Source organism: Rhea americana, unplaced genomic scaffold (genome assembly GCF_003343005.1).
Source record: "Rhea americana isolate MKP2758 unplaced genomic scaffold, rheAme1 scaffold_0, whole genome shotgun sequence".
Taxonomy (NCBI): domain Eukaryota; kingdom Metazoa; phylum Chordata; class Aves; order Rheiformes; family Rheidae; genus Rhea; species Rhea americana.
The window spans coordinates 20,520,996-20,541,334 of record NW_028185037.1 but is presented as its reverse complement, the minus strand read 5'-3'; the positions used below and the strand labels follow the sequence as shown (position 1 = coordinate 20,541,334).

The 20,339-nt window shown below is 38.7% G+C and overlaps 1 protein-coding gene across 4 annotated transcripts in view; it reads left to right on the top strand.

Annotated features, from left to right (window-relative positions):
* The window catches only part of TRAPPC9 (trafficking protein particle complex subunit 9), a 458,914-nt gene that overhangs the window by 160,346 nt on the left and 278,229 nt on the right, over window positions 1-20,339 (top strand). For all 4 annotated transcript variants that reach the window (XM_085321706.1, XM_085321778.1, XM_085321550.1 and 1 more), the window contains one exon: window positions 12,617-12,759. In XM_085321706.1, the coding sequence (XP_085177832.1) occupies window positions 12,617-12,759 (143 nt within the window). The remainder of the gene's footprint in view (window positions 1-12,616; window positions 12,760-20,339) is intronic.

Genomic DNA, 20,339 nt, shown 5'->3' with positions numbered 1-20,339 from the left:
GGAGGGGGGATCTTATCAATGTGTGTAAGTGTCTAAAGGGAGGATGCAGAGAGGATGGGTACCGACTCTTTTCAGTGCTGCCCAGTGACAGGACAAGAGACAAGAGGCACAAACTGAAAGACAAGAAGTTCCACCTGAATATGAGAAGAAGCTTCTGTCCTGTGAGAGTGCCAGAGAACTGAAGGAGGTTGCCCAGAGAGGTTGCGGAGTCTCCTTCTCTGGAGATACTCAAAACCCGCCTGGACGCAATCCTGTCTAMCATGCTCTAGGTGACCCTGCTTGAGCAGGGGGGGGGTTGGACTAGATGATCTCCAGAGGTCCCTTCCAACCTTAGCCATTCTGTGATTCATTTTTCTTCTCTCTGAAAAACAAAAAGTTGGTAGAATTACTTTTTTCTCTCTAAAATTAGTCATGTGTCTTAAATAAACTGAACACAGATTAGATGTAAGAGAAACAATTTTTGTTTAATGTATATTATTATATGAAATAGTTTTTCCATGTAAGCTGTTCTGCAGAATTAGTCCTTCTTTGCCACTTATCTGGTTTTTGGTTGTTTTTCCCCATAACGTTGTTATTTCTGTAGAACTTTATGGATTATCAAGCGGAATTCGCACAAATGCAAAGGTTGTGGCTTCTGATTCAATCCAGTATGACTAATAGTTGGGAAATTCATGATAATTTGTCTGTTTTAAACCTCTGAAGTTATGAGTCAGTGTTTGGGAGTTTCCTGCTGAATATTTATAAGTTCTCAGAGTGAGCTGACTCAGTGTGTTTTTTAAATAAGCATTGGTAATCCCTTTAAATGTGTGCTAACTGCGTRCATTAGAAATCAAGTAGCATCCAAAACAAAATCAAAACAGTGATTTAATGATCAGACAGTGATTACCTTTAAAAAAAAGTTATATATGGCAGGAAATCTGTTAAGAATTTGTGTAGGTCAGTTCACCACTGAGTATCATTAGGAAGACAAGTGATCACACGAGAAAGAGATTTTTGTTGGAATTTTATATATGTGTAGCTATCTCCAGGAAGGCAAGGAATGCACATAGTATCCTTGGCTCTCAAAGAAAGAARGAAAGAAGGAATCAGAGACTGATCTTGTCCTCTTCCCACAGAAAGGAGATTTTCTGTTCCTTCTCCTTTTAGAAAATAGAGAGCTCTTCGAGCTTTTTAGCATATGATGGCTTCAGATGGTTTTACAGCTTAGGTGCTGGAATTAGATCTGTCAAATTTCCTCCTGGAAAAGATCTCTGAGTCAGCTGATTTTCTCATTAATGCTGAGTTATTGGACCTAATTGTAATCACTTCCAGTTAACTTTGCAGAATCCATTGTGCTGGAAGGGGGGAAAACAGCAGCAACATATAATATGCCTTTATTTTGGATGGTACTTTTACAGGATATTCTGTTATTTTTAGACCGTAAGTAGTCTATGATGTGAGGAATACAGGTATATGAATAGTCACRTTGCAGCTTGGAAGCAATGACGTTCCAAGCATCACCCGAACCACGAGATCATGYTCAGAAATAAATTGTGAACTCATCTTACATGTTAGTCTGATGTAGAGAGTCCAAATCATTGGTGACTAGCCCTTTAAAAATCTTTATTTCTGAGAAAACATTCTGTAATAGCTTTCATCTCTTTGAAGACCTTCTGCTTTTGTAAAACCTGTCTGTTTTTACTGTTGTAACACTCGTAGGATTGAAAGTTTATTCTCAGCCTTTTGGACTCTTTGCTGCAGTTGAGACCAGGAGCAGGCAATGGGGCTGGGGCTCATTGCCACGAGGCATGTTTGCTTGGCTGAATTACGGCAGAATGGGATCAGTGAAGGGAGGAAATGAATTTTAGTGTTGTCTCTACTTCTGATTTGTATCTGCAATTATCTTCCTGTGTTTACTGAAGAGCTAAGGCCATATTCTTTATATTGAGAAAAAATATGGGAGGAAATCACATGTACTGTATTTATTATGTCCTGTATGTTTTAATAATATGAGTGAATGCTTGGTTGCTTGGCATATTAACTTCAGGGTGGCGTACACAGTGAAAGAAAGAAGATACATTAGCATGGAAAACGTTGCTGTTTTGCGACTCGAGGACCTGATTTCTAGCTAAACTATAGTATACCTTTAATTTCGGAAGTATTAATCCCTGAAAACTGATTTCACTTTTTTCATCCTGWTCATTTTTATCATCGTATTAAATAGGAGGAAGGTGCCATATTTATTCCAGTTAACACCCTTTTCATCCCTTATTAAATAAGCGATAGTTTCAGCTCAGTAAGTTTCTTGATTGTGGAACTGATAGAGCTACTGCAGCCTGTGTTCCCTACCCATTAGCAGCTGAAGAATCTGGAGTACTCAGTCTTCCATAGTTATATGTTAACGACTGTGATAAAAAAACAGATCTATTAAGTTGTTCCAAGTAGTCTTTTTTGAAACCACTTTTTTTTCCTCTTACTCATGTTTCTGAACAATCATGTAATTTGGCTTATCTCTCTTAATCATAGGAATTCCTGGAACATGGACGTAGGATTGTTTAATATAAGCATGCCGAAGGGCTGGRGTGTAAAAAAAATGATTATGTAGTTTCAAGTATTTTTTTATATGTTCTGATTTGTTCTGATTTGCTAGATGCATAAGTAGTTTTTAAGGTGCTTCTGCAATTGCAGGGRAGCATTTGTTTGGTCATTTGAAGGTGTGGATATGGTTATGGCTTATTTCTATAAAAATAAGCATATATGACCAGAGAATGGGGGTTGAGTTTCTCGGGAGACCTTCTGTGCGCCATGTGCCTTTCCTATGGGATGGGTTACGTATATTGTAAGCTCTGAATTTTGCTCGCTTGGGTAACGAGGAAAGTCCTGGACCCATATCTGACTATATGCCCTAGGGGAACATGTGACTGTTTTTCTTCTTCCTCTGGGATTATTTTCGTATTCTTCAGTACTTTAAAAGTTTGTAAATCTTGGAAAGGTAATTTCATACTGCCTGTCATTGAGGAAGCAGAGCAGCTGACACGTTTACCTTGCTCTTACTGCAGTGCATAGTGAAAATAGAAACATAATAATGGATTTCATGATAATAGGGGGTAGATGTATTGAGATATTGTTAAAGTTTTTTTTTTTTTTGCGGAGGGCAATCACGGCTAGCAAATCTGTCAGAACTCTTTGAAGCGTATGCCGGGTAGGTGAACAAAGGAAAATTTGTTGATATGGCTTGCTTTGATTCCTGAAACACTTTCAACAAGACTCGCACAAAAGGCTATGAGAGRAACAAATACACTATGAGATAAAAGCGAAGGTCCTGCCATGAGTCGGGAGTTGATTAAAGGTAGGATAAATGGTCCATTTACTCCCTAAAAGGTGGTCTCCAGCGTAATTCCGTAMGGATCTGTGTTGTGCCTGTGCCATTCAACGTGCTCAGGAACGATCTGCGCRTGTGGGTGACCAGCATTGTAACAAACTTTATCAAGGGTAGCAGATATGAAAATCAACCTTCCAGAGTTACAAGATAATCCTGTGGTAGAGATATGGTGTTRAAACTTCATGTGGAGATCAACATTGATCAACACGTGCATTATAAAGTAATGCATGTAAAGAAAAAGCTGTCAAYGTCAAATACGCAATGATGAAAACCAGTTCAGTGAAGAGACCTTGGAGGTATGAGATGTTCTGTGATGATGTAAGCACAATTCTTAGCAGTGAAAAAGGCAAATAGATTGTTAGGAATAATATAAGGGAACTAAGAACAAAACAGTATTTCTTCTGTATTTGTCCCACTTAATTGTGCAGTCTAACTCTCTTTTCTTGCAAAAAAACRTGGTAGAAGCAGAAGAGGGAGAGAAAAAGGGTGGGCTACTGCTGTGGAAGTGTGAAATAGGATAGAGATGTTCAGCACAAAAAAAGAAGTAACTGAAGAAGTTGGTGGTGTTACCAGAGATTTCAGGTTGTTGCTACAAGTCTATTCTGGCTTGGTGGTGGTGTATTGCCTTATTGGTTGGGAGAGTTGGAGCAGAAAACTTGCACTCACACTTAACTAACTCTCATACTCCATTTAAAAATTCTAATTTACTTAACCCGGCATATATGCGGAATGATAATACTTGATTGCTGAGTCTGTAGCAGCAAATTCAAAGTCTGAGTAGCACTTCAAAAAGCAGTGCTCTCCCTTTCTCTGCAAAGGGAGAGAGGACCTGTACGTGGATGAGAAACAACATTGATCAGATGTGTCGTTCGTATGAGGATGTCAGGTCTGTAACACTTCTTTTTTGTTTTTTTGCTCCTGTTCCTTTTGGTGCTTTTTTATCCTTGTTACTATGTTTTTATGATACGTTGGACACTTTATGTATGCTGAATGCTGACTGTTCTTTATTCTGTTTGTTGTACCCTAGCTTTGGTTCTAGCCACCTCTCACGGCTGCACACCCTTAGTGACAGGGAATTAACTGAGGGCTGATGATTTGTGTTTCTCCAGTTGGAGCCTTCAGTATCATCCTTTGCCTGTACCTGCAAGGCACTTGCCGACAGCTTGTGCTCTTACTCTTGGGGAGCCTGCAGTGAGGTGTAAGAAGAGGTTTCAGTGAGGAGGTGCGTTTGCCGATGCATCGCTGCAGCTTCTGTGCAGCGCGGACATGTTGCATAGCGGTTGCTGGGGGAGCCAGGCTGAGATGTTGGTCTTTGTATGGAGAATATTTCCCCTTCAAAGGATGAGGGGACAGTTCATCCGCATCAATTCCTCATGATCATTATCTGTATTTACTCTCCTTTTCACCTTCTAACTTCAGAATCAGGGTAAGRATTTCAGAATTAGAGAAGTTACTGAAGAGCACCCATGATGACTGGCCCCTCCGTTCCTTCAAGTCCGCGTCCAAAGAATGGGAAACGAGGGTGCGTAGTTTCCAAGCACACAATTTTGTAAAAGGCTCTGCAGTTTAGTGTCGATAGACCCCAAACTCTCAGTGGGATCATTTCACAGACACACTCAAAGAATAAAAATTACTCGTATGTAAATTATGCCTAATTTCTCATCCATATCTCAGCCAAGACTCAGACTCTGTGATAATGAGGTCAGTATTGCATGCATCTAAGTTGACAGAGGCAGTTCTGAACATGCATCAGCTGCTTTGGTGTTTGGCCACCGTATTACTGTCCTGGTAGGCTGGATATAATTTGCCTCTAATTAGATTTCTGTGATTAATGTTACAAGAAGAAGTATGTATTACATTTTCCAAATGTTTTCAGAGGAGATTTGAACTTTAGGGAAGAGTACTGTCCAGAGGAATGATGCTATATACTTTCTTTTACGTCTCCTATCTTTTGGAAATCACAACCCGTGTTCCACCTAAAGAACGCACACCGCATAAATTGTGAATACAGAGCTGCAAGAGCCGATTAGCAAGTGCATAGCTGAATGTGAAGTGAATTCTCTTCAGTGAAAGGTTGTTGTATTTGATCTGCCAATCTGTATAACCTATTTGTGAGAGCGACCTTTGGTTCACCCTCCTAGCAAATGTGCAATGACTGTAGCATGGCTGCCTTTAAACTTAATATTATTCTGCTCACATCTCCATTCTCATTATAAACAAGGCTATTTTTAGCCAGCTCACATTCAGAATATGCCTTGTAAGCTCAAGGGGGATTTACTGAGCTCCAGTGTGTATTCACTAGGGATTCCTTGTTGAAGCTTACTGATTTAGGGTTGGGCAGGGGAAAATGAACTATTTAATTCACAGCATATGCCTGCAGAAGCTATTTTTAGCTTCAGCTACTTTTCCGTGCCATTGTGCTATTTTTACCAAGGGATGCTGCAGTTTCGTTGTTCAGTGCCTTAACTAGACATAAATGCAGATGAATGAGCTGGATTAAACATCGGTGCGCTGCAAGTCCTGCTACTGAAATTCGGTGTGCGTGCAGTAGGCATCTTTGCGTAAATCTGTTCTAGAACCTGAGCACAACAAGCAAATATTTCTCAGCTTGTTTCATAGACCAGGCATGTAAATTCAGCTGAGTAACGTGTGCTAAAATTTATACTTAATCTTGGTTTAGACTGATAAATAATGTAACAGCAACAGCAATTCGGGTTTAGTTTGTATTTCTATATAAAAAAGGATTTAATTTACTACGGTGGCACAAAATTTATTTTATTGCCAATCAGTTATTAAGAATTTTATCGTAGCTTTTATGATTGCCACGTATATGCTTAATGGTAGGCATAGGAAAAAAAATGGATACGGAGGATTCAGTTCAGTCCTACAAGATGATTATCTGTGTGCATCCTTTTTATAATGCATATATCAGGGATGCTGCTATTGATTACTGTGCTGTTTGATGCTTTAAGGAGCAGCATCTACTGGGACAGTATTTCCTGTTTACAGGGAGRTTAGTAATTCTGCCTCAATCGCCTAAGTATTCTGTAGATTTGGGTTAGCTTTATGATTTACAGTCAGAAAAAGGGACAGGTACTTTCTGTCCTAGCTTGACTGTTTGATTTCTCATAAAAATGCAGGATTTATTTTTTTCAGCTATAATTGAGAATTTGAAAAGAATGTGAAGAATTTTGTATCTTTTAGAAAATACAGAAAACCTAAAATATATTTTATGTTTCAGAAAACCAGACAGGTTAGCCGCAAGTGAATAGACTAATATTCTTCAATGAGAGACAGAACAACGAGTAGATCTCTTTCTGCAAAGTTTCATAATGTCACCATGCACTCATTCCTGCAAGTAATTCATCTGAAGAAAGCAATTTGTGATAGAAGTTAGTTTTTAGGAACTATGATATGATGTTTTCTGCAAATGGGAAAATGTTGTGTGTTGTTCATTACACTTCTGATCTTCCGTTCTTGTCCTGGACCTCTCTCAGGCAGTCTCATAATTGTGCCRGATACCGGCAGTGTTCCCTGAAGCCGTAAAGGAGAACTAATTTATTTATTGGTTTATAATTTGGATTCCTCCATGGAGGAAGCTTGGAAGATGAGGTCAGCCTGCAAGCCCCTGSGGTCTCCATCTTGCAATGAGAGACTGGTCAGACGAGTCAAAGCTGAGAAACTTTAGTAGGTCTGGAAGCCTAAGGTACGTTGTGGGGGTGTTTGCATCCCAGTAACGCTGTTCTTTGCCTGGCTTTTGTCAACCAAAAGTGACAGAAACGTGGTGCTACTGACATTTAGCTGGAGCTCTTTTTGATTTGACTGGAGAGTTTTGTGACCACAAGAATTATGGTCTAGCTGGTCAGTGGTTTCTCTTTCTCCTGGTGGTGGTGTGTGCGTCCATGCACACTCGTGCCTTTCTTTTTTTCTTTCTTTCTGTTTTTTCCCTGAGAACAAGCGGACCAAAGGATATTCGGCTTCTGTACAAAGGCACCTATTACTTCTCTCAACACTGTTGTTAAGCCTGATTTTTATACAGACTTTATCCTTTGTCAAGTTGCCATGTGAAATCATGGTTTATAGACTCAGTGATAGGAGAAAGAAGCAAAAATTGCAAGTATTTTTCTTTTGTTAGGCTACCATGAATTAAAACTCAAGAAAGTGCTAATTTAAATCAGTTTTGTTGGCTGGATGATTACATAGACGTAGTCCCAGTAGATACTGTTCTTGAAGGCACCGAATAGCACAGTAATCAATGGCAGGATCCCCAATATGTGCATTAGAAAAAGGATATGCAAAGACTTAGGCTTATTTAAAAAAGACATTCGTGGACAGAGATGTATTCTTTCTAAATGCCATCTCACCTGACARTTCCTTCTGGCCTCATTTTTTTCATGAGACCAGGTCTAAACCTGGACACAGCCTGTGCCTGCACAGAGCCCAAGGACTGTGTCTGGGTCCCCTCGTCCTCGGTTTCCGTGACCCGGGCATCTCCTTTTGCCTCCTGCTGCKGGGAGCTCCCTTTCTCATCCTTCCTGAAAAAGATTCAGCCGTGTTTAGTGTACGGCTTTGCTGCGTGAATCGTGCTGCTTGGCTTCAAGAACTTGCAGATTCTGTGAGGTTGGACCTTTCCTGGTTTTGACCTGTAATGCCTGTACTAGGTAATTTTTATGGTAAAGATAGGAAATTAAGATATGGAGCCATGTAGAAAAGGAGGATAAAACCCCCTTAATCTGACTAGGGCAAAAAAGTGCTCTTGGGCTCTGTGATAACKGGGACTGGGGTAAACCCCGTGGCTGCAGGCTGAGGGTGGACCAAGAGCTGGATGGAGCAAGGCAAGGAGCAGCAGGGCTTCAACGCGCGGCTCGGGAAAGCAGGGCCCAGCCGAGGAACAGGGGATACTTTTGTTAATGGGGCTAAAAGGATAACTTGCAGTTGTAATAAGTTTTATTTTATACATTGTAAAATCCCTAGAGGATGACAAGGAATATAGTTGTTAGCAGATGTGTTACCAGACACAATTTTAGGTCAGAACTGAGGAACCTCTGGCACCTGGAGAAAATTCAACCATCTTTGCAAAGTTTTCTCAGTTCGGTGATGGAAGTTTTTCTTTTAACTGAGCAGGATAGGGAAGAAGCGAGGAACTGACATGAAGAAGGAGATCATAAACGAATGGGATCCAAAACTGCAAAGAACTCCATTAAACAGATGAGAACACTGGTACTTCCAGTATTTGCAGAGAGCTTCATATGGACGTAGTTACCAGTTTTCAGTTCTTTCTTTATTTATTTATTTATTTTTTTAATGCAGTGTGGATGAATCTTTTTTATATTGTAGGGCTACTCAGTATTTCTTTTTTTTTTTTTTGAAATTAAAAAATCTGAGATAACAAGGGAGAGAACTAGCCAATTAATACCACATTTGCTTGCAGCTGACTCGGTTAATCCTGTGAAATAGCTGCTGTGTGTTTCAGCATCTGCTACTGCAAGCTGGGCTCGTACTGAAATGTGTCTGCAAGGAGATTATTTCTGTTCTGATTGGAAAGTGATTTTTTTTAGCAAGGTTATCGTGATATTTCAAGTCCACAAGTGTAGAAACTAAAGTTGGTGCTCATCTGCTTCATAGGTGATCTGATTTAATTCATGCAAAGTGCAATGTTATCTTTAAACGTACCAAACGGAGAAGAGGTGATGCCTCTTAGAGTAACGCTTAGGTAATTTGGAGTATTTTGCTTAGCACTGAAAGAGAATATCATCATGAATTGGGAATCCTCCTTTTTCTTGATCCTCCACACTCATCAGTGAATAAGTGGCTGGTACCCAGCTCTGCAGGGAGTTAGAGGTGCCCCAAGTGGAATCGTTGCTGTTCAGCTCTTTGCTGTCGCTGGTGTGTTTATCTCCAGGGTTACCTGTTGCTACTGAGGACACCTTAATTAATTTGAAAAACTCACTTTCTCTTTGTGACTGCCACATAATTTAATTAATTACAAGATGTTCTCAAGCAGCTGAAATTGCTGAGAAGTGTTACTTCTTTACAAATGTGCAAACCATGAAAGGCTTTAAGAAGCGTGGTACCCAGTGGAAGAAATTCAGAAATTAATTTTGCAGAGATATTCTCCGATGTCTTTTGGAAGATGGACTAGATGAACTAGTGCCTTTTTTTATCTCTCTTCCTCGCTGATGAGTATCACCGATGGCCCGTCAGAGTTGTGTATGGGAGTGGGATTGTCTGAGAAGTGAGAGGAAAGAAGGGAGGCAGATAATGTAATTATTATTTTTATTATTTTTTAAAGGCCAGAAAACAAAAGGCATTCAATCGAGAGAAACGGGGCTGAAAGTCAGACAGGCTGGCTAAGTACAAGTGATTGCATTGCCTCTTGTGGAGCGTGTCCTGCTAATGCATGTGCTAATTCGGGCGAGAAGCAGGAGATGGTGAGTGTGATGGGCTCTGGAGAGAAAGCATGTACTGTAGGGCATGTCATTTGATAAAAAGGAAGGTATTTTTGAAGATTACGCACCTGAAATATGTTCTTTTTCAAATTTCAAGCCTTAATCTTATGACAAATTATACGCTTTAGTAAGAGTTATTTTCTATAATCAGAAAATCAATATGGGAAGGGAACTTGGATTTTGAATTTAAATATTTTTAATATTCTTTCTGTACCTCTATTTTTTAAATCATACCGGGGAGCCTGCAATGGTACATTGTGGTATTTCTGCACAGTGATTGCAGACAGTATCTGGGGAGTCTCAGGCGTGTGCCACCTCTCGCCAAGTACTTTCAATACTTCACTGAGGCCAGAAGCTGCTTCTGCTGTCATTTAGTTGCTTTTCCTTAGCTACCTAGTGTTACTCAAATGGCAGTTCTTTTATAATTTTGCTTTTGATTCTGTTACGGGAGTGGATATGACAAGGATTTCAAAGTGCAGACTGGAGAGATKTTTTTTAAAGTACCTAGTTTATGTAGAAAATATCTTTGAGGACAAAATAGGTCAAGAAACCAGAGTGGTCATTTTTGATAGCTTATGAGTAAAATATTTCTTCTCCAAATGAGAAGGTGGTATTAATGTCTGCTGCCTTTAGTTGAGAGTCTTGGCACCTGCAACTTAAGCACAGAGACGTATTTCCATCCCTTCATCAGCACAAGGAAAGACCGTTGCAGTAAGTGGTCAACAGCATGCAAATTCATCCAGCCAAAGTCCCCAAGTGGGTAAAAGAGCAATAATCCATAATCTGCCTCCCTCCCCAGATTTATTGATATTTTGAATTCCAGACATGCTCCATTCTTCTTTCCTCTTTTTTTATGGATCATCTGCTGGCAAAATTAGCTTTGCYGGACACCCTGCCTTTTCCTGCTGGTTTGCAGCGATGCAGTTTAGCGAAGTTGAAGAAATTCCCTGGATATCCTGAAAGATTAACRGAATCTGCAGCTCAGTCTGTTACTTGGGTTGGTTTGACAAGGCCACTGGAGTGCGTGTCCCGCAGTCGTTAAATCTGTGGCGTTAGCTTACCAAAGTGTTGGGTTTTCTTCTGTCCTAGAGAGAGAAAATCAATCATTCCTGTCATACGTGGAGTTCTTCCAAGGCATGTGCGGGGCAGTTGAAAGGAGTACGTATATGTCTATATTTTTACATCTTGTGTATTTGGTATCAGTGCTATTATCACCCTAAATTACATGAATGAGTTTTTGTYGATACAGTCCTCACTGTGGTAGATTTTATGATGCCCCTAAGCTCTGGTGCTCATCAGTGGCACATGATAGTGGCATTTTTACACTTTTTCTGGACATTTTTCAGTTGTTGTAGGATGCTGGGGAGCATTTTGCTTGGGGAGCGATAATGCTCGGTGGCCTTCAGGACTAACCTTTATTATAGTTTTCCTGTGATTACATCGGACTGGACTTAGTGCTGCAACCTGGTGCCAAGCTCTCATGCAGAACAAAGCAAGTAACCGTATAGCAGTAGGTTTACAAAGCAGGATACCATGAATATTACAGCAATAATACCGAGCATACATAGGTAGAGTCTTCATAGAAGAATTCGTAATTAAAATTGAAACTCTTTCTTACCTTATGACTTAAGTAGCGTCAGACACATGTACTTAATATTGATTACCTCGCCTGATGTGACAGAAGCTCGAGTTCATTAACTGCAAATTAGAAATTAACATAAACAGTGCCCAGTGGATATTTTGAGTTGTAGTATAAGTTGACTGATATGAATATTAATGAAACTAAATCAGGAAATACAATTAGCCCCCATGACTTAAAAGAAAACTGGAAATATGYGCAATATGTATGCGCATGCATGGAGCAAAACATTGAGTTCTTGATTTGGTGGTTTTTCAATCGCTGCATTATGGTAATTTTAAGAAGTTGTGTGCAAGAGTGTCTCTGTGCTTTCAATCCGAGGCAGAATTGTGTCAAACCTGAGTATTTTTTGGAAGCTAGAAGATCTGTATAGATTGTTCCTTAGAGCTTATAGGGAAAAAAAATAACAAGTTTCATAAAAGGCCTTATAAATCTTGATTTTAAATGGAAAGTATTTTTAACTGTCTGAGAATTGGTGACGCCTGGCAGGTATAACTGTTTCCCTAGACTTGTGTTGCCTTGACTTTTTGGATGATTTTCCAGTATTAGCAGAAACCCTTTTTTATTATTTGCTAAACAATCATGTTTCTCTAAAATGAACTTTGTGGAAAGATAAGGTTCATGCACTTGATCTGGTCAACAGTTATTTTTACTGTATTAGTTTTTGTGGGTTTACTCTGACTTATATGGAGAGCAGACACTCTGGTTTTGTTTAACCTTGCTCTATGAGGCTGCAGTCGAGAACTGTAAAAGCCTATTTTATTAGGAAGGTAATGACTGGGTCAATATTTTTTTTAGAGTATAAAGAGCATATCATTTAATAAACCCTAAACACTTAGAGGCGAAAATGAGCTTTTCATTTCTCCTAAGTTAACTGTAGCATAGGGAGGAATTATGTGAAGGGAAGTCTGGTCGACTTAGTTCTGTAGTCCTTAGTACTGGAAAGGATTAGGGGGAAAAATAGCAGCTGGTTAGATGAGATGAGGTCATTTGATTGTGGATGTTTCTTTTTTCTTACGAGAAGAGAGTAGATGGTTTAGGAGGATGAATTCTTGATGGTCTCGAAACTTTACTGCTAAATCACGTCGAATGGTCTCATACAATTGAGCCTTTTTCACACACAGCAATGAAACATAGCTCACAAATAATTTAATTTTATTTCTCTAGACCCTGGAAGCCATTCTGAATTTTAAATACTCCGGCGGACCAGGACACGTTGAAGGGTATTACAGGAACCTTTCGCTAGGCCTCCATGTGGAAGTGGAGCCGTCCGTTTTCTTTACACGGGTCAGCACCCTGCCAGCTACCAGGTAAGCCTTGCTTTGACTCTATCTGACACATCTCTGCTCTGTTGACTATAACGTCAGAAGCTTGCAGGAAACTTATGGCATCACCCACAACATGTAAGTAAAGAATTATGTCCCCGAGTTTTCAATTTTTTTTGTTTTTCATTGAACAGTTTAACCCCAGTTGACCTCAAACTATGATTAAGGAGTTTGAGGAGCACTGGGAAATTTCTGAAACTCCATTTTTTTTTTCATGACGCTTCACTTCACAAGGACAAAATTTTGACGGTTTATTGTAAAACTTGGTGACTTCTTTCTATATGTCTTTGCTGCTGTGGTATGTTTTGCATTCCATTGGTTTATGGTTGCCGCAACGTCGTCTTGCAGAGAATGTGTCTGGAAATGGTTGTCTTTGGAAGTGAGGAATAAATTGTAATCATTCTGTCTTTTGGTGCCTTTTTCTTCTTTTAAGCCATGAAGTAGTTTCACATGTACATAGCGATTTTTAAAAATCATGGTGATCTGATGATGGTCGAATACTGCAGTTACTAAATTTTGATTGCCCAAAATTCATCCACAACTGTGAGTGGAATTAGTTTTATTGAATATTTTTTGCTGTAATTGTCTTCATTTGTGGCTAAATGCAGATTTCTTAATCTGTATTTTTTTATTAGTTTCATATTCTTTAACATACTGCTTTAGCAAACTGGCTTTTGCAATGATGGATTTTGTAAGTTCATTTTACTCATCCTTTATCTTATTTTTTAATATCTGCATGTAAGTTCACCTATGTTAGTAGTTACATACTTTGCAGCTTATAAATATTTGGGATGTAGTCAAACTTTTGGCAGTCGAAAGGACTCCAGTGTGGCATTGGAATAGCTGTTATTCAAGAGATGAAAAACTGAGCTTGATTTTGTTGGGAAGAAGGAAAACTGAAAATGGAGCTGTTTCAGTCCATAAATACTTCTGAGGTACCGGGAAGGAGGAAATGCTCTTTAAGGTGAAGGATAAAGTTAGTACAAGAAGAAATTGTTATAAACTGAAACGGAATATGTTTGAATTACATCCCCTTCTAGTTTCTGACTACCAAAATATCAGGATTATTGAAAAGTGTGTTGGCATGTGTAATGGGAGCAAGTGTTCTGTTTGGTTTCAGGTTTGAACTTCTTTCAATGCAATTATATAATCTTACCTTGATGATAGCGGTAGAATTTAATGGAGCCAAGAGAGTCCTTCCAATCCCAGGTCCTTTTTCATGACAAACTTCAGAAAGAAAATCCAAAGACAGGCAAGACAAGCATACCAGCAGTGGAGGTACCGGGACCAAATTTCGTTTTCAAAGTCACCGATATCATACCGTTGCAAAAAGGGCAAAGATTGGATAGACAGCAGCCTAGCTTACAAAACACAAAGTATTTCTTTTGTTCCTGTGAGCAGTGGTGAAGCCTCAGGAAAAATTCTCTGTGTCTTGTTGGGGGCCTGAATATAAAGAGATTTGAAGAAAATGTGGTTGAGTTAGAGAAGGTCTAGAGCGAGAAGTATGATAAAATATGACTTATGCTAATGGACTAAAATTGTTGGACTTGCTGAAGCTAAAGAGAAGCCTGCGGAGGGGGTTAAGATTTTACTTACGTAAATGGAAGTGCAAGGCAGATAGGTATCTGTTTTTCACAGCAGGTAATACAGTAAATGACCTTTGCGTGCAGCAGGGAATTTTATGTTAAACAAGGATAATGAAGTACTGCAATAATTTGTATAAAGATGCTTAAAAATTAGACAAATGGGATTGTCTCAAATGGAATTTTTTTATGAGTAGCTATATTATGTCAAGCGTTGGTAGAAGAGACCTAAAACTGCATGGTTTTATTGGAAAGCAGCTTTGTCAAATATATTGCTGCTTAGAAGCGTGGCGTAATAAGCATAATTTTCTTATTTTAGGAACTGTTCTAGAAAAGTAAATCTAATGCTACCTGTAAAGTCTGAACTTACTGTCTAGAAGAGTTTGCAAAATTCCAGTGGCATAATGATGTGTAGAGTTTTGGCACTGCAGTGGCTCTTCGTTAGGCACATGTAAGGTTGTCAAGGCTTTGTAAGTGACCTCTCTGTATCAACCTGGAAATGCAAATACTGCAGCATCCTAGTTTTGAAAAAGATTCATTGCGTAGGTTAAAATACTCCTTTTGTGTTTATTATTTACTTGCACAATCCTTTTTATTCAAAATGTCAGAAACGTCCTTCATACTCTGTTTATCTTAAGTATACTTTTCAAGGTAAAAGTTTAAAGGTTCAATAAATTTACGTTCCTATACTCGCAGATTAGCCTGGATTTGAAGCTGCAGTTCTTCCCCAAGAGCTTAAAGTATAGCACGATGATTTTATTTGACCACCAACTGCTGAAACGTTTGCTTTTCGTGCTAGGTTTCGCAACGATGCTTTCTGTAAGACAAGGTTACTCTTCCCCTGCRTTGCCAGTCTATTCTCAGGAACTTGCTACGCCTGGAAAATATTTAATCGTAAAACCTATAAAATATATTGAGGTCTTAATTCAACGGTACAGTTTCAGCATCATTCAGCCATGTACGCTTTCCCAGGTCTTATAGCAGCAGGCACTATATATAGTTGCTGCAGTTCAGCCAAATGCTTAAGTTCACATTATATGCATTTGCTTCATTCTTTGCCTGTTCATCATACACACCAGCCTTTAAGTCAGTGCAAACTTTATTTTAAGTGATTTGCTGAGTGTAAACGAAGTTAAAAATGTGACTGACTTTGAAGTAGGATGCCTAAAAGCTTTACTGTATTGAGGGAAAAATTGTAGTTTAAGTGTCTTTCAGAAATGTTCTATTGCAGGACCTGTCAAAAGGCTTGTTCAAACCTCTTTTTTTGTAGCGTAGGTATGTGTTGTCATGCATTTGATTTTTATATGCTCACTGTCTCCCACAGTTTGTTCAGTGTTAATGGTTTTAGTGATCAGAACACTATTGCTTTACTCTTGCGCTTCCTAGTATCCATTCTTTGTCAACGAGAGCAGTTGCGTATCTTTCTGGGTTGTTTTAAGTGAAAATTGTAGAAATATCTTCCAAACACCTGAGGATAAGTATTTATCATTAGGTGAAGCAAAGCTTGTTTCTTGACTCTTGATCATCTCTGCCAATTTCTAAGACTCAGTTACAACAAATTTAGGTCAAATTTTGCACTTTCACTGTTTCTCTTTTAAAATCTTGAATTTGGTTTCCCTTTGATTTGCAGCTGAGATTTCGTTGCTTCAACTCTATTTGAGTTTAAATTCAAAATTGTTTTTTTTCAGTAATTATGAGAAACTGTGTTTTGTGACTTAGCTTTTCAACTGTCAATTGAGAATGAAAGTGGTCATTACTTTCATTTCCTCAATTCATTTTTTCCCTTTCTTCTAAGTTTCTTTTTTTTGTGTTGCTTAACAATTTACCTCAATGAAATTAAGAAACAATAGCTTAACAGGTGCTGGGCTTAAAAATCAATGTAAAATAATTTTAAAAACTTTAACATTGATTTATTCCTTAAGCTTTTACTGAAAAAGAAGAAAAAAATGTGAATGATTTTTTTCTTGCAATAGTAACTTAGAGATTGTACTTTTTATAAAAGTCTTCCAAACTTAATTGATATTTCTTTTTTATTTTTTTAACTTGATTAGCAGATATACAGGGGAGCTGTCATTGATACATCTGGAGCTCTTTTTTATTTGTTTGGATTTATATTTTCCTGAGTAGCTTGCCATAATTATATCCACTCATCCACAGGTTGGTGCTTAACCGCACAAGTTAGAGCAGTTTCATTGACTGTCTTCATTAGGTTTTAAGATCCAGATAACCCTGCGAATTCCGTGTTTTTAACTTGTATTTGTACAAGTCCCTGTGGCGAGCTTGGTGCAGCCCTTAACTCACTTCACTGACTGATCTTTGTCCTGTGATACATAAGCTAGAAGTTGGTGTCTGAAGGATCCCTGTAGCAGGGCGTAAGAGGTGTGAGCCCAGGCTGCGGTCTTGAAGAGCTTCTGGGATATACTTGACCCTTTAGGTTTAAAATATCCATAAATCAGCATAATAAAATTCGTTTCACCCTCTTCTGTAATTGGGCGCACCACGTGAATTCACTGCTTTTCAGGTCTTAGCCCCMAAACTACTGCTGGGACTTCAGGCCTCAGAACAGTTCAGCTGCCAGCAAATTGTTTCCRAGACTGCCAGTAGAGTTACAGTGCTGAAGGTTCAGTTTAAGGGGAACGTTGTGTTGACACTTTCACGTGATGCACCTCTTCATTTCGACATACTGTTAGCTCCAAGAGTCTGTTGCTGAGACCTGTCCTTGCCAGATTGTCATGAACTATGTCTTTTCAACACCTTTATGTTGGTCCTCTCAAAAATATTATCTGCCAATTTTGGCAGATGCTGAATGTTGTTCCTTAATGCCTGTTATCACAAAGCAGCTAAAGCACAGAGCGCTAAAAGATGCCAGAAAAAATACTGCTTTACTCCATACTTTTGCTATCTAAATACTGTAAAGGGTCCCATTATTCTCCTTGCATCCCTTGCCATYATGGCATCTGGACAAACATGTTTTAAATGAGAGCCATCTACCAAAGTCAGAAAATCCCTCTGTTTTGCTTTATTGCAAGGGTGACAGATTGGACTGAATTTGTAGATGAAGTCAATCTACAGCACATCAAACATGCTGCCTTCCTTTTTGTGCGAAACTTGAAAGCCAGATAATTAGACATYTCTTAGTGTTCCATACTGTAAATTCAAAAAGATGGAACAAGGTAAAATTTTGAATGTTCTTGAAGCAATGGAGTTTTCTTCTTGTCTTAAAACCACAGCACAGCTGATGAGACATCAGCTGCAGATCTTGTGTGGTGCAGGCACTCAAAATCTGTTCTTTAATTGATACAAAGGAAAGGGGACCTGCTGCAGGTCTTGTAAATTCAGTAAGTGCCAGGTCATGTAGATTCAAGTATAATTTTCCTTGCACCACTAGTATATGTTTTTTTWAATTAAATGTTTTAGTTCTATAAACAAGGTGTAAGTCCACAGTAATGCCTGCAATGTGCTCCCTGCTAAGACCTATCTTAGTATTTAATGTTAGAATCCATTTATTTCCAACTTAGTTTCACCAAAATGTTAAGAGACTAAGAAAGAACTACCTCGAATAYGTTGAGTATTCTCAAAAGCTCCCGAGTTTGGTGGAAGGAACACTGTGTCTTAATGAAACCAAAGTTTTCAGAACAATTACTATTTCCATGGTTTCCTACTTTTTAACTACACTAAATTGCAGCACAGCTTCCTTAGCAGTCAGATGTGGGGTACAAATCCTGATCATACATTGCAAATAATAGAAGGGAAAAAGGAAATACGTATTTGCTGACACTCAAGTTCTTTTGACTGCAGATCAGCCACAGCCCTCCCTGTCCTTGGAGGATAGCTTGGAGAACGTGCGAGGAAAACATCACTGTGTCCTTGCTCTGCTGTTACATTTTTGCTTACACACTGGGCTAGATGAATCTTTCCTTTAGTTCATTCAGATTATTTTTATGGGTCCGGGCTTCTATGGAAGAGGTTYCTTCACCAAGCATCTACCTTTTTTGCTCTTCATCCAGCAGTTTTGCTCAGGAGTTTTACTGAGGAGGAAGAACAAATACCTGCAGGTCTTTGTTACCATTTGTCCTACTATGGTGTTGCAGATTTCAAACTGTTGCTGTAAAAGCAKATGTCTTAAGTCTTAGTTATCTGACCTTAAAACCTGTTAGGGCAGCAGTTGCTGTGGGGACAGTACACTACTCAAAAACGTTGATTACATGATACTAAAGAAGTTGACCTCTAGTGAGGAAGGATGCGGTTGCGAAGCTCACAGTCATGTGTTCATAGTGATGAAGCATATCTGTGTTTACATAAGCATCTAATACTTGATGAGTTTTACTCTTTTGGGGTATTGCACCGCCCAGGCTGATGAACTTTTTCATCAGCCTAATTAATAACAGCTGGATGGCATGGAGAATATGTTGATCTTGCAAGGGAAATGATCTTCAAAATGCCTATGAGCTGGCTTAGTGAAGACTGAGCCTCCCTGCAGACTCTCTGCAGAATTGACTAAGACAGCAGGTATCCTCTGCTCTGCCTTGTCTGRTTTTTCAAACAAAATATGTATATATTTTGATACAATCAAATATGAAAAATACAGTAAAAAAGTCACAGATCTCTGAAGTGTGGAGAAAAAGCCGTTCAGTTGGATACTTCAAGATCAATCTGTTTAGTTTATTTTGAGGAAGGCTAAGATCTGACTTGTTTAAGATGAATGGATGTTGCTACAGGGAGAAAATATTGAGTGTTAAATTCACTCTTTTATTAATGAAAAATAATAATAATAAAAAACAGTCGAAACAGATACCAGGCGAATTGAATTACAAATACAGGTCTCATTTTGATCAATTAGATTGGTTAAACATTGGAAAGAGCTGTCAAGGAGTGGATTTAGTAACCTTTTTATGTTCTCAGAACTGGATGTCTTTCTAGAAGATACGCTTTATTCATGCATACACCATTGAGCTCAATATAGATTTAAGTGAGTGAAGTCAAAGAACTCATGGCACATAGAAAGTTAGATTCAATTCATCTTGCTAACCTTAAACCTTCATAATTGTATAATGTTGCAGYGAGTTTGGAGAAGAGCAGCAAAAAGTAGTTTATGGATTGAGGGAATTGATTTTTGAGATCAAAATGTTAAATATGTACCGTTTGGCACATAAAGACATGAGAACATAAATCTGCAAGTATCTGTAGATGTGCTGGGAATATTTAGCATAACAGAAAGGGTTTATAGCTAGGAGAAGTCAGATGAGGACAATCCTTAGAATAGCTGAAAATACCTTTTAACAATGAAATGCATAAATTTCTGACTTAGTCATCCAAGCATGGTGTTGAAAACTTCATGTTTAATAAAAATTAAATTTAAGAAGCAGTGAAGATGCTCTAGACCGTTGTTCCCCAATATTACTAGGTGAAGTAGCTATGTTTGTCAGTGGCTTTCGGAGAATCGAGTGTTCTGGCTGGTCATTGCCTGTCTTCRTGGCCAAATGCTTCTCTTAACTTTCTGGTTTCTCTTGATGAGTAGGGGTGTTGTGTATGTCTGTTTAAAGGAAAAAGTAAAAGAAACAAATAGGACACTAAAGCAAAAACGTGAATTTAGAAACACACATGGATTTCAGTTAATGGGGAGGTTGAGCTGAGTGAGGGTGTAGAAAATTTGCCAAAATCCCCCTGCCCAGTGTTTCTTGCTTAACTGACTGTAAAACTAAGCTAGAAGCAGAACTGCAGTGAGGTTATTCTCAGCAGTGAACAGCWTGACAGCTGTATCTGCTTTTTAATACTGCCTTAAATGTTCCTGAAGCAGCTCCGCTGATGTTGCTTTGGAGTGGATTGGAAGAATACTTGCAGKACCCTGAAAGAAATATTTAGATCAAAATACAATTGTCTCTTTTCTTAGTTCCCCTGGTCCCAATTTTGTGACTATTTTTGGAATCATAACAGTAATTTTTAAGAAGATAATTTGATCCATTGTATCTATACCTGTTTGTA